Below are 14,455 nucleotides of genomic sequence, written 5' to 3'. Positions count from 1 at the left end.
GAGAACAAGGTCCCCATGGCCCAATCTTGTCTATGGGTAGCACGCAAGCATGGACACACACACACACACCTCTCTAAGCGCCAAGACTTCTGCAACCATACAATATATGAAATGTAAACTGCATTAATGATATGTAGAATATACTGTACTTAGAAAAATGGAGGTTCTTCACACAAAAACTGGCCAATTCTTGTGAGCCCATCAACCACAGCAAGGCGACTTTTCTTGATGGCACCATATCCAACCGGCTTGCCTCTACTGGACTAATAGTCTAGACATATATGAGCAGGTAGGATCCAGGAATTTCCGTTTGTTCTGTCATTGGAACAAAATGGATCTGTAGCATAACTGAAGCAGAAGGAACCCTTTGTTTATAAGGTGGGGGCGGGACTGTCTGGACCTAAAGCACCACTCCAGCGCGCGCGCACATATATTTTTTTCCCAACACTGGAGACAAACTTTACATGTAGCCCCCTGCTATAGTCTCACTTTCCAGGTTTTCATCCTTTCGAGAGGTCACTCAGGTCCTGCATCTTCTGACTGGTCAGAAGTTCCATCACACACTCCCAATACAAGTCTATGAGAGCCAGATTAAGGCTCGCATAGACTTGTATTGAGCTGTTACCTCCGGCTCTCTATAAAACACTTGGGCTGCCAGCAGGTCACAAATCACAGGAGACTGACTGGAAAAAGATGAAGACAGCAGCAGGTGAGTATAAGACAGGGGTCAGGACACTTAAATTTAAAGCACCAGAGTGAAAAATATATACATACATACAAAAAGGGATATAGAAGATTTTTTTTTTTTCTCAATCTGTTCTAGAAACTGACAACATGCAACCCAAACAGCAATGGATGTGTTTTGGACATACTTTTATGTTCCTATAACCAGACTGAAATGTGACCATCCCAGCTATGAGAGCAATGTAATTTTCAAAAGGGACATATATATTATGATACACACATGAAAATTTATTTCAACTTGCAAGACGTGCACATGCGTACTTTTTATAAAATGAACACTAGATGGCGCTATACATCCAGAAATGACAGATGTGTGCATTGTATGACATGCCATTATGGTTTAAGCTCTTTCTTTGGCAAATTTACTTATAACTCGGCAGATATCCAAGATGGGACTGCATACATTATATCACAGGTCAAGTCTGATCATGTACTTATATTGTCAGATCAGGTATGAAAGAATCACTATAAATTTACAGTTTACTCTACAATTTGCTACTTACTAGAGTAATATAACTACTTCTACTATAATACTGCCCCCTATGTACAAGAATATAACTACTATAATACTGCCCCCTATGTACAAGAATATAACTACTATAAGGCTATGTTCACACTAGAAAAATGATTTTTCTTAAGAAATTTCTTAAGAGTGAAGGATTAGTGCACCTGCATTAAAAAAACGCACCAAAAACGCACCTGCGTTTTTGACGCGTTTTCGGTGCGTTTTTACCGCTGGCTGATTGCTCCCTGCGTTATTGTGCCAATTATCTATGGCAAATAACGCAGTTAGCTGCAGAAAAGAAGTGACATGCTCATTCTTTTTCTTAAGAAAATCTACTGAAAGAATTTTCTTAAGAAAAAAACGCAGTGTGTGCACAGCTAATTTTTTTTGCCATAGGTTTTGCTGGGGAATGTCTGCAGAAAGGTTACAAGAATTTCTCAAGAAAATTCTGCAGCAAAAACGGACCAAAAACGCAGGTAAAAAACACTGTGTGAACATAGCCTAATACTGCCCTCAATGTACAAGAATATAACTACTATAAGGCCTCAGTTCCACTTGCACATTGCTTCCCATGCAAGAGCATCAGAAGCGATATGCTAATGACCCTCTGATGCAATCGGACCACAGCTACAGAAAAGAGGTAGGGAGCACTTTCTGTCTCTGCGTGCATCGCACTGCCCTCTGATGACATCCGAGTGTACTGCAAAGTTTCACACGCTCCCATATACTTGTTTGGGTGCATGCAAGCCGAGACTCCCTGCCAAACGCAGCATGCTGTGATTCATTCCGCTATGGCATGAGAAATCAATCGCAGATGGACATTGCCCCATACTTTTGCACTGGTGCAAGTGCAGTCCGATGTTTTATCAGATTGCACGCGTCCATGCAAAATGCAAGTAGAACCGAGGCCTAATACTGCCCCCCCTATGTACAGGGATAACACCACTGCAATACTGCCCCCCCCTATGTACAGGGATAACACCACTGCAATACTGCCCCCCCCTATGTACAGGGATAACACCACTGCAATACTGCCCCCCCCTATGTACAGGGATAACACCACTGCAATACTGCCCCCCCCCTATGTACAGGGATAACACCACTGCAATACTGCCCCCCCCTATGTACAGGGATAACACCACTGCAATACTGCCCCCCCCTATGTACAGGGATAACACCACTGCAATACTGCCCCCCCCTATGTACAGGGATAACACCACTGCAATACTGCCCCCCCCTATGTACAGGGATAACACCACTGCAATACTGCCCCCCCCTATGTACAGGGATAACACCACTGCAATACTGCCCCCCCCTATGTACAGGGATAACACCACTGCAATACTGCCCCCCCCTATGTACAGGGATAACACCACTGCAATACTGCCCCCCCCTATGTACAGGGATAACACCACTGCAATACTGCCCCCCCCTATGTACAGGGATAACACCACTGCAATACTGCCCCCCCCTATGTACAGGGATAACACCACTGCAATACTGCCCCCCCCTATGTACAGGGATAACACCACTGCAATACTGCCCCCCCCATGTACAGGGATAACACCACTGCAATACTGCCCCCCCCTATGTACAGGGATAACACCACTGCAATACTGCCCCCCCCTATGTACAGGGATAACACCACTGCAATACTGCCCCCCCCTATGTACAGGGATAACACCACTGCAATACTGCCCCCCCCTATGTACAGGGATAACACCACTGCAATACTGCCCCCCCCCTATGTACAGGGATAACACCACTGCAATACTGCCCCCCCCATGTACAGGGATAACACCACTGCAATACTGCCCCCCCCTATGTACAGGGATATAACCACTGCAATACTGCCCCCCTATGTACAAGGATATAACCACTACAATACTGCTCCTATATACAAGAATATAACCGCTTTTGGATGCACAATACAGGGCGATATGATATGAGGACGGTAATGACACTGATGTGGGGGTCGCCGTGTCCCCACACACAGACAATAGTCCTCTCATGATCACAATGGGAGGTTTCAGAGATCTTGAGACTGGAGAACTCGAGATTCTCACATCGCTGGCATCTGGCAGACATGAATAGCCCAGAGCCCCGTCCCACACACTGGACCATTGTGCGGCCACAACATGGCCATCAGTGGCCACTCTGCATAATACAGGCAGACGTGGCAAGCACTGCAGTAATACGAATACACAGCTGCAGCCGATTGTAACAAACCCTCCGCTGTGAGAGGTATTACCATTAAACAGTTTACATGGATATTAATATGAAGGTTTCCATTCACTGACAGCAAGCAGAGAGCTCACAAGTGTATTAGAAGGTTGCAGTGTGCACAAATACCGGTATATATACTGCAAACTCATTACCTCAGGTATTTCCTCACAGAAGCGGGAAAACAATGGTGGACACAAGCAGTAGAAGTACAACATGGCAGCCAGAAGCTTCTTACCGTGCTCCTCTCTAGGAATTGTCCTGACCACACAGGCTGCAGACAATCACTACCAGGTGCTAGGCCTCAGGTGGCCAAGTCAGCCTTCATCTGCGTGAGAGCAGGTGTATGTAGAATTAACCAATCAGATCACAACTTCTTTGCACCTTGATCATAGCAACCAATCAGCTCACAGCTTTCATGTTTGTGTCTTGGCCATCATGACCAATCAGCTCACATATCTCATGGTATGTGCAGCAATGGCAACCAATCTGCTGTCATGATCAAGAAATTGGCCTTAGTAAACAATCAGTTGGCTGCTTTCATTGTTCTAAACTCTGGCTGTAGCAACCAATCAGCTCACACCTTCATGCAATGTGTTAGGCTACTTTCACACATCCGGTTTGAGCCCTGCGGTTCAATCCGGCTGTGAAAACTATGCAACGGATGCGGTGAAAACACCGCATCCTTTGCATACGTTTTTACATGCGGCCGGTCCGGTTTTTTCCGGTTGCGGCATGCTACTGAGCATGCGCAGTGGAAAATACCGCATGCGGCGACCGGATGCGGTTTTTTCCGCATCGCGCCGCATCCGGCCTCCATAGGGATGCATTGAAAAATGCGCCGCAGCGGCCGGATGCGGCGCGATGCGGTGTTTTTTGCCGGAGCAAAAAACGTTGCAGGGTACGTTCGATCCGGCCGCCGCATCGGCTAAATCTGCCGCATGCGGCAAAAACCGGACCGAACGCAAGCCCCTGCGGCACAATGCGGCACTAATGTAAGTCAATGCAAAAAAAACCGCAATCGGCGTTACAAAAGCCGGTTGCGGTTTTTATGCACAACGCCGTATTGTGCCGCAGAGCAAAAATCCGGATGTGTGAAAGTACCCCTAGGCTACTTTCACACATCAGTTTTCTGTATTCAGGCACAGTCCTTTTTTTCCTGATCCAACGGATCCTGAAAAAAAAGTGAAAACCGTATCCACCAGATCCGTTTTTTTAACGGATCCGTTATGCCGGATCCGTTAAAAAACGGATCCGGTGGATACGGTTTGCATCCGTTTTTGCATCCTTTCCGTCCGTTTTTTGGCTGGATCCGTTTTGTTAATTACATTGGAGCATGCTCAGTTTAGAAAAACGGATCCGGCGGCCGCATCCGTTTTTTACCGCATTACGCCGGATCCGGCGTCCATAGGCTTCTATTGTAAAACACGACGTATCGCGCCGGATCCGGCGCGATGCGTTTTTTTTGCCGGACAAAAAAACGTTGCAAGCTACGTTGCCTCCGGCCGCCGCTTTAACTAATTTTGCCGCATCCGGAAAAAAACGGATGCAACGCAAAGCCATCCGGTACAATCCGGTAACAATGCAAGTCTATGGGGAAAAAACGGATGCGGTACCGGATCCGTTTTACCCGTTTTTTTCCGGATTGAACCTGATGGCAAAAAACTGATGTGTGAAAGTAGCCTTAGAGAGCCATTAATAATGATAAAACAGTGGTCCTGACAAAGTGAAACAGTTGCTCATGGCAACCAATGACATACGAGGTCTCATTTCTGACAAAGTGAAACAGTTGCTCATGGCAACCAATGACATACGAGGTCTCATTTATTTAGCCAGAGTCTAGAACATGAAAGCTGCAAGCTGATTGGTTGCCTCAATCAATGTGGCTGGCTAAGGCTACTTTCACACATCAGTTTTTTGCCATCAGGTTCAATCCGGAAAAAAACGGGTAAAACGGATCCGGTACCGCATCCGTTTTTTCCCCATAGACTTGCATTGTTACCGGATTGTACCGGATGGCTTTGCGTTGCATCCGTTTTTTTCCGGATGCGGCAAAATAATTGAATGCGGCGGCCGGATAGAACGTATCATGTAACGTTTTTTGTCCCCTTAAAAAAACCGCATTCTGCCGGATCCGGCGCAATACGGCATTGTATACAATGGGTGTCTATGCATGCCGGATCCGGCGCAATGCGGTTTAAACCGGATGCGGTGACCGCATCCGGTTTGTTAAACAGAGCATGCGCAAATTTTTTTTTTTCCTCATCACAAAACTTATAAAAGGATCCAGCACATTCTACACACTTCCTGCCGGCTCCTGACTTCAACTTCTGCTGTCCTCCAGTCCAGTGCTCCAGGGAAGAGGTATGTCCACAGTACTGTCCACAGATCACTGCTGTGAGCTGCGTACATGTACTTAGACATTTTTTTTTCTTTTTTTGCAGGTGCAGTGTTGCGGTACATTTCTGGGCAGCCTGTTGCTGGGTCCTTTTATCTTCCGTGGCAGTGCAAGAGTGTTCCTGAGGTAATGTCCACAGTACTGTCCACAGATCACTGCTGTGAGCTGCGTACATGTACTTAGACATTTTTTTTTCTTTTTTTGCAGGTGCAGTGTTGCGGTACATTTCTGGGCAGCCTGTTGCTGGGTCCTTTTATCTTCCGTGGCAGTGCAAGAGTGTTCCTGAGGTAATGTCCACAGTACTGTCCACAGATCACTGCTGTGAGCTGCGTACATGTACTTAGACATTTTTTTTTCTTTTTTTGCAGGTGCAGTGTTGCGGTACATTTCTGGGCAGCCTGTTGCTGGGTCCTTTTATCTTCCGTGGCAGTGCAAGAGTGTTCCTGAGGTAATGTCCACAGTACTGTCCACAGATCACTGCTGTGAGCTGCGTACATGTACTTAGACATTTTTTTTTCTTTTTTTGCAGGTGCAGTGTTGCGGTACATTTCTGGGCAGCCTGTTGCTGGGTCCTTTTATCTTCCGTGGCAGTGCAAGAGTGTTCCTGAGGTAATGTCCACAGTACTGTCCACAGATCACTGCTGTGAGCTGCGTACATGTACTTAGACATTTTTTTTTCTTTTTTTGCAGGTGCAGTGTTGCGGTACATTTCTGGGCATCCTGTTGCTGGGTCCTTTTATCTTCCGTGGCAGTGCAAGAGTGTTCCTGAGGTAATGTCCACAGTACTGTCCACAGATCACTGCTGTGAGCTGCGTACATGTACTTAGACATTTTTTTTTCTTTTTTTGCAGGTGCAGTGTTGCGGTACATTTCTGGGCAGCCTGTTGCTGGGTCCTTTTATCTTCCGTGGCAGTGCAAGAGTGTTCCTGAGGTAATGTCCACAGTACTGTCCACAGATCACTGCTGTGAGCTGCGTACATGTACTTAGACATTTTTTTTTCTTTTTTTGCAGGTGCAGTGTTGCGGTACATTTCTGGGCATCCTGTTGCTGGGTCCTTTTATCTTCCGTGGCAGTGCAAGAGTGTTCCTGAGGTAATGTCCACAGTACTGTCCACAGATCACTGCTGTGAGCTGCGTACATGTACTTAGACATTTTTTTTTCTTTTTTTGCAGGTGCAGTGTTGCGGTACATTTCTGGGCAGCCTGTTGCTGGGTCCTTTTATCTTCCGTGGCAGTGCAAGAGTGTTCCTGAGGTAATGTCCACAGTACTGTCCACAGATCACTGCTGTGAGCTGCGTACATGTACTTAGACATTTTTTTTTCTTTTTTTGCAGGTGCAGTGTTGCGGTACATTTCTGGGCAGCCTGTTGCTGGGTCCTTTTATCTTCCGTGGCAGTGCAAGAGTGTTCCTGAGGTAATGTCCACAGTACTGTCCACAGATCACTGCTGTGAGCTGCGTACATGTACTTAGACATTTTTTTTTCTTTTTTTGCAGGTGCAGTGTTGCGGTACATTTCTGGGCAGCCTGTTGCTGGGTCCTTTTATCTTCCGTGGCAGTGCAAGAGTGTTCCTGAGGTAATGTCCACAGTACTGTCCACAGATCACTGCTGTGAGCTGCGTACATGTACTTAGACATTTTTTTTTCTTTTTTTGCAGGTGCAGTGTTGCGGTACATTTCTGGGCAGCCTGTTGCTGGGTCCTTTTATCTTCCGTGGCAGTGCAAGAGTGTTCCTGAGGTAATGTCCACAGTACTGTCCACAGATCACTGCTGTGAGCTGCGTACATGTACTTAGACATTTTTTTTTCTTTTTTTGCAGGTGCAGTGTTGCGGTACATTTCTGGGCAGCCTGTTGCTGGGTCCTTTTATCTTCCGTGGCAGTGCAAGAGTGTTCCTGAGGTAATGTCCACAGTACTGTCCACAGATCACTGCTGTGAGCTGCGTACATGTACTTAGATATTTTTTTTTCTTTTTTTGCAGGTGCAGTGTTGCGGTACATTTCTGGGCAGCCTGTTGCTGGGTCCTTTTATCTTCCGTGGCAGTGCAAGAGTGTTCCTGAGGTAATGTCCACAGTACTGTCCACAGATCACTGCTGTGAGCTGCGTACATGTACTTAGACATTTTTTTTTCTTTTTTTGCAGGTGCAGTGTTGCGGTACATTTCTGGGCAGCCTGTTGCTGGGTCCTTTTATCTTCCGTGGCAGTGCAAGAGTGTTCCTGAGGTAATGTCCACAGTACTGTCCACAGATCACTGCTGTGAGCTGCGTACATGTACTTAGACATTTTTTTTTCTTTTTTTGCAGGTGCAGTGTTGCGGTACATTTCTGGGCAGCCTGTTGCTGGGTCCTTTTATCTTCCGTGGCAGTGCAAGAGTGTTCCTGAGGTAATGTCCACAGTACTGTCCACAGATCACTGCTGTGAGCTGCGTACATGTACTTAGACATTTTTTTTTCTTTTTTTGCAGGTGCAGTGTTGCGGTACATTTCTGGGCAGCCTGTTGCTGGGTCCTTTTATCTTCCGTGGCAGTGCAAGAGTGTTCCTGAGGTAATGTCCACAGTACTGTCCACAGATCACTGCTGTGAGCTGCGTACATGTACTTAGACATTTTTTTTTCTTTTTTTGCAGGTGCAGTGTTGCGGTACATTTCTGGGCAGCCTGTTGCTGGGTCCTTTTATCTTCCGTGGCAGTGCAAGAGTGTTCCTGAGGTAATGTCCACAGTACTGTCCACAGATCACTGCTGTGAGCTGCGTACATGTACTTAGACATTTTTTTTTCTTTTTTTGCAGGTGCAGTGTTGCGGTACATTTCTGGGCAGCCTGTTGCTGGGTCCTTTTATCTTCCGTGGCAGTGCAAGAGTGTTCCTGAGGTAATGTCCACAGTACTGTCCACAGATCACTGCTGTGAGCTGCGTACATGTACTTAGACATTTTTTTTTCTTCTTTTTGCAGGTGCAGTGTTGCGGTACATTTCTGGGCAGCCTGTTGCTGGGTCCTTTTATCTTCCGTGGCAGTGCAAGAGTGTTCCTGAGGTAATGTCCACAGTACTGTCCACAGATCACTGCTGTGAGCTGCGTACATGTACTTAGACATTTTTTTTTCTTTTTTTGCAGGTGCAGTGTTGCGGTACATTTCTGGGCAGCCTGTTGCTGGGTCCTTTTATCTTCCGTGGCAGTGCAAGAGTGTTCCTGAGGTAATGTCCACAGTACTGTCCACAGATCACTGCTGTGAGCTGCGTACATGTACTTAGACATTTTTTTTTCTTTTTTTGCAGGTGCAGTGTTGCGGTACATTTCTGGGCAGCCTGTTGCTGGGTCCTTTTATCTTCCGTGGCAGTGCAAGAGTGTTCCTGAGGTAATGTCCACAGTACTGTCCACAGATCACTGCTGTGAGCTGCGTACATGTACTTAGACATTTTTTTTTCTTTTTTTGCAGGTGCAGTGTTGCGGTACATTTCTGGGCAGCCTGTTGCTGGGTCCTTTTATCTTCCGTGGCAGTGCAAGAGTGTTCCTGAGGTAATGTCCACAGTACTGTCCACAGATCACTGCTGTGAGCTGCGTACATGTACTTAGACATTTTTTTTTCTTTTTTTGCAGGTGCAGTGTTGCGGTACATTTCTGGGCAGCCTGTTGCTGGGTCCTTTTATCTTCCGTGGCAGTGCAAGAGTGTTCCTGAGGTAATGTCCACAGTACTGTCCACAGATCACTGCTGTGAGCTGCGTACATGTACTTAGACATTTTTTTTTCTTTTTTTGCAGGTGCAGTGTTGCGGTACATTTCTGGGCAGCCTGTTGCTGGGTCCTTTTATCTTCCGTGGCAGTGCAAGAGTGTTCCTGAGGTAATGTCCACAGTACTGTCCACAGATCACTGCTGTGAGCTGCGTACATGTACTTAGACATTTTTTTTTCTTTTTTTGCAGGTGCAGTGTTGCGGTACATTTCTGGGCAGCCTGTTGCTGGGTCCTTTTATCTTCCGTGGCAGTGCAAGAGTGTTCCTGAGGTAATGTCCACAGTACTGTCCACAGATCACTGCTGTGAGCTGCGTACATGTACTTAGACATTTTTTTTTCTTTTTTTGCAGGTGCAGTGTTGCGGTACATTTCTGGGCAGCCTGTTGCTGGGTCCTTTTATCTTCCGTGGCAGTGCAAGAGTGTTCCTGAGGTAATGTCCACAGTACTGTCCACAGATCACTGCTGTGAGCTGCGTACATGTACTTAGACATTTTTTTTTCTTTTTTTGCAGTTGCAGTGTTGCGGTACATTTCTGGGCAGCCTGTTGCTGGGTCCTTTTATCTTCCGTGGCAGTGCAAGAGTGTTCCTGAGGTAATGTCCACAGTACTGTCCACAGATCACTGCTGTGAGCTGCGTACATGTACTTAGACATTTTTTTTTCTTTTTTTGCAGGTGCAGTGTTGCGGTACATTTCTGGGCAGCCTGTTGCTGGGTCCTTTTATCTTCCGTGGCAGTGCAAGAGTGTTCCTGAGGTAATGTCCACAGTACTGTCCACAGATCACTGCTGTGAGCTGCGTACATGTACTTAGACATTTTTTTTTCTTTTTTTGCAGGTGCAGTGTTGCGGTACATTTCTGGGCAGCCTGTTGCTGGGTCCTTTTATCTTCCGTGGCAGTGCAAGAGTGTTCCTGAGGTAATGTCCACAGTACTGTCCACAGATCACTGCTGTGAGCTGCGTACATGTACTTAGACATTTTTTTTTCTTTTTTTGCAGGTGCAGTGTTGCGGTACATTTCTGGGCAGCCTGTTGCTGGGTCCTTTTATCTTCCGTGGCAGTGCAAGAGTGTTCCTGAGGTAATGTCCACAGTACTGTCCACAGATCACTGCTGTGAGCTGCGTACATGTACTTAGACATTTTTTTTTCTTTTTTTGCAGGTGCAGTGTTGCGGTACATTTCTGGGCAGCCTGTTGCTGGGTCCTTTTATCTTCCGTGGCAGTGCAAGAGTGTTCCTGAGGTAATGTCCACAGTACTGTCCACAGATCACTGCTGTGAGCTGCGTACATGTACTTAGACATTTTTTTTTCTTTTTTTGCAGGTGCAGTGTTGCGGTACATTTCTGGGCAGCCTGTTGCTGGGTCCTTTTATCTTCCGTGGCAGTGCAAGAGTGTTCCTGAGGTAATGTCCACAGTACTGTCCACAGATCACTGCTGTGAGCTGCGTACATGTACTTAGACATTTTTTTTTCTTTTTTTGCAGGTGCAGTGTTGCGGTACATTTCTGGGCAGCCTGTTGCTGGGTCCTTTTATCTTCCGTGGCAGTGCAAGAGTGTTCCTGAGGTTGAGGTCCTGTTGTGCGTGGCCTGTAATCAAAAAAATGTCGTCTTCTGGTAGCCCGCCCTTCGGTTCACAAACTGAGGTATTTTTTTTTTTTTGGTTTTTTTTTAAAAAATACAAAAAAAAACATTTTTTTAAATCAACGACATTTACACAGGTGGCCGAAACATCACAGGAGATGCTGCCAGAAGAGGACGGAAGGGGTGGAGAAAGACACGGAGCGGGCGATCATAGTGTAAGTTTCATACAGGAATTGTTTACCACAGCACACCAAACATATAAGTAAATAATTTTTTTTTGTTTTCTTCACTAAAGGCTTCAACTTCTAGGGCTCATGATAGAGCTCCCCCAAGACCGTCCCAGGGTCGTCGTCGAGGTGGCGGTGGTCATAGTGTAAGGTTTTTTTTTTTTTTTATTTTTTTTTTTTTTCATGTCAGTGTGAATTTTTGTCTATTTTTTTTTTTAATTTCTTTTTTCTTTCTTTGAACAGGCATCCCAGCGTGCTCCCGATTCTGACGGTGAGGAGGCCGGATTTATCAACATCGACCTCCTCATCGATGAAGTTAGAGAGAGGGAGCCGCTGTGGAACATGGCTGACCGCCGCCACGCTGATTCGATCGTAACCCGTCGACTCTGGGACGAGGTATGCCACGCAGCGGTAGAAGGTTGGGGGGAGCTCAATTCTCGTGGCCAGAAGAAACAGCGTAAGTATTCACAGTTCAGTAGGTTATGCTGCATGATGTAATGTGTTGTATAATAACCACTTTCTGCTTTCCACTTTCAGGTGACAAACTTCAGAAGCGGTGGCGGTCTATCAGGGATCGCTTCAAAAAGGAGTTAAATCAAGAGATGCAGGCCCCGAGTGGATCCGGAGGACGCAGATCGAAGTACCGTTACTTTAGAGCGTTGTCGTTCCTCCGGACAACTATGGTGTGCAGAAGGTAAATATTCCACACAATATGTACAAAGTATAATATTTTATGTCTGTTTTTTTTTGCTTTTTTTTTTTAGTCAGGGCCAATGTATAGCAATTAAATTAATTATTGTTTTGTTTTTCCTCTTTTTAACAGCACCGTCTGCAGCACTCAGGAGCCTGCATCGAACCCGACAGGAGCGATCCCTGAACAGTCCGCCACTGGTGAACACACGCACAGACCCCACCCATCTGAACCTTCCCTTCCATCTACATCTGTCCCATCCACCTGCGCTGGAGCTTCCCGTGAGACTTCATTACCTGAAGCTGCTGGTGATGAGATAGCTTTTCCCCTACCCCACCCCTCTGACACTGCTGCCCTCAGTAGAACACCTTTGGGTTCTGGGCGTCAGCGTCATAGGGGTCAGGAAAAGAGCTATGCGCCAGAGTTCTTGCATCTAAATGCAGCCTTCCAGAACGCCATTCAATTATTATCCGAACAAAATCGTGCATCTTTTAGCTTCCTAAATGCAAATATGGAAAAAAATACACACGAATTGTGCACGCGTCTGGACAGGCTGCATTTAGATGCAAGTAAATCTCCCAATCATTGTTTTTTTCAAGCCGTACTAGAGCGCATGGAAAAGCTATCTCTTGACCATCAGATGCATGTAATGCAAGCCACACGGAAGGCTCTGGGGCAGGTTGACTCCCAACCACCTCCACCCACCCCTACAAGACCACCTGCCCCCCCTCCAGCCATTGTCCCTACTCCCCCTGCTGCCCAGTACCAGCCTGCTGCCCAGTACCAGCCTGCTGCCCAGTACCAGCCTGCAGCCCAGTACCAGCCTGCAGCCCAGTACCAGCCTGCTGCCCAGTACCAGCCTGCTGCCCAGTACCAGCCTGCGGCCCAGTACCAGCCTGCGGGCCAGTACCAGCTCCCAACCACATCTGCCCCTACACTTCCTACCCACTACCACATCTCGCCTTCCACAACCATCATGACCCCAACTCAAACCACTAATTCACCCGCCACCTCTTCTGTCTCCCAATCCCTCCACTCCACCCCTCAATCCTTACCAAATCCCATCCCATCTCCTGGTTTCCCTCTTGGTTTCTCTACCACACCTTCATCTTCTGTTACTTCCCCACCACCACCACCAACACCACTTTCCACCCTCAATACTCCAACTGTGCGTGTGTTCACACCTGTCAGCCCCTCCAGTACTATCTCCACCCCAAGCCCAAGATTTACAAATTTATAATTTATTTATCTATGTAATAAAAAATAAAAGTTTTTGGTTGAAAAGTATTTATTTGTTCTTGTTTTTTTTGGTGTGAATATTATTTAGCAAGTTAAGTTAATAATAAGGTAATACAAAAACATAACATGTTGTAATTTGACGGGGTAAAAATTACAAATTTTTAAAGCGAGTGAAAGATTAAAATTAACAAGGTTAACAAGATATTATTTAATTTATTTATAATTATTTTTATTTGTTATAAAACTGAAGAAAAATCTTACACCATTTGATCTTGCCAATCTACTCTACCTTCTGGGGACACAAAATAGTTAGCATATATGTCACGGATTGTTGAACAGGCAACACTACTCCTAAATCCAGGACTGGTGTAGTCTGACAAAGAGGTGGATTCCAAACTCTGGTCATCCAACGACAAAGGTTCCTTTGTTAAAACAAAATTGTGCAGTACCACACATGCTTTCACTATTTCATCAACAGTTTCAATGTTTAAATTAATGGCTGTTAACAAGACTCGCCATTTGCTGGTTAGTATCCCAAAGGAGCATTCCACCATTCTTCTGGCTCTGGATAATCTGTAATTATATATTTTTTGTGTTTGCGTCAATCCACGGCTTGCATATGGCTTCAATAGATGTTGGGATAGTTGAAAGGCTTCGTCGGCCACAAAAACAAAGGGCATTGGGGGCTCACATGTGCCAGGAAGAGGTCTTGCAGGAGGGAAATCAAAAGTATTCCCATAGATTCGCCGCCCCATTGGGGACATTTTAAAGACCTGAGAGTCATTGGATCTCCCATATGCGCCAATGTCCACTGAGATGAATTTGTATTCCGCATCCGTTATTGCCATTAGGACAATTGAAAAATACTTTTTATAATTGTAGTATTCTGACCCCGAAGCAGCAGGTTTCACAATTCTGATATGTTTGCCGTCCACTGAGCCAAGGCAATTTGGAAACTGACAAATGTTATAGTATTGTTCAGCAATTGCAAGCCATCTTTCCCTGGTGGGCTGGGGGATGAAATCCTCATGGAGGCAATCCCACAAGGCTTGGCAAGTGTCTCTAATGATTCCCGAGATGGTGGAAATTCCTAGTCGAAACTGGTAGTGGAGGGATGAAAGCGACTCTCCAG

The 14,455-nt window shown here is 46.0% G+C and overlaps 1 protein-coding gene across 1 annotated transcript; it reads left to right on the top strand.

Annotated features, from left to right (window-relative positions):
• The first annotated feature begins 11,073 nt into the window (after positions 1 to 11,073).
• LOC142311902 (uncharacterized) lies at positions 11,074 to 13,339 on the top strand. The gene is made up of 6 exons (XM_075350750.1): positions 11,074 to 11,228; positions 11,304 to 11,381; positions 11,462 to 11,539; positions 11,637 to 11,850; positions 11,931 to 12,087; positions 12,217 to 13,339. The coding sequence occupies exons 1-6, from the start codon at positions 11,187 to 11,189 to the stop codon at positions 13,322 to 13,324; spliced, it is 1,677 nt and encodes a 558-aa protein (XP_075206865.1). The 5' UTR covers positions 11,074 to 11,186; the 3' UTR covers positions 13,325 to 13,339.
• The last annotated feature ends 1,116 nt before the right edge of the window (positions 13,340 to 14,455 follow it).

The sequence above is a fragment of the Anomaloglossus baeobatrachus genome, chromosome 5, assembly GCF_048569485.1.
Source record: "Anomaloglossus baeobatrachus isolate aAnoBae1 chromosome 5, aAnoBae1.hap1, whole genome shotgun sequence".
Classification (NCBI taxonomy): domain Eukaryota; kingdom Metazoa; phylum Chordata; class Amphibia; order Anura; family Aromobatidae; genus Anomaloglossus; species Anomaloglossus baeobatrachus.
This window is presented reverse-complemented; position numbering and strand designations above follow the sequence as displayed.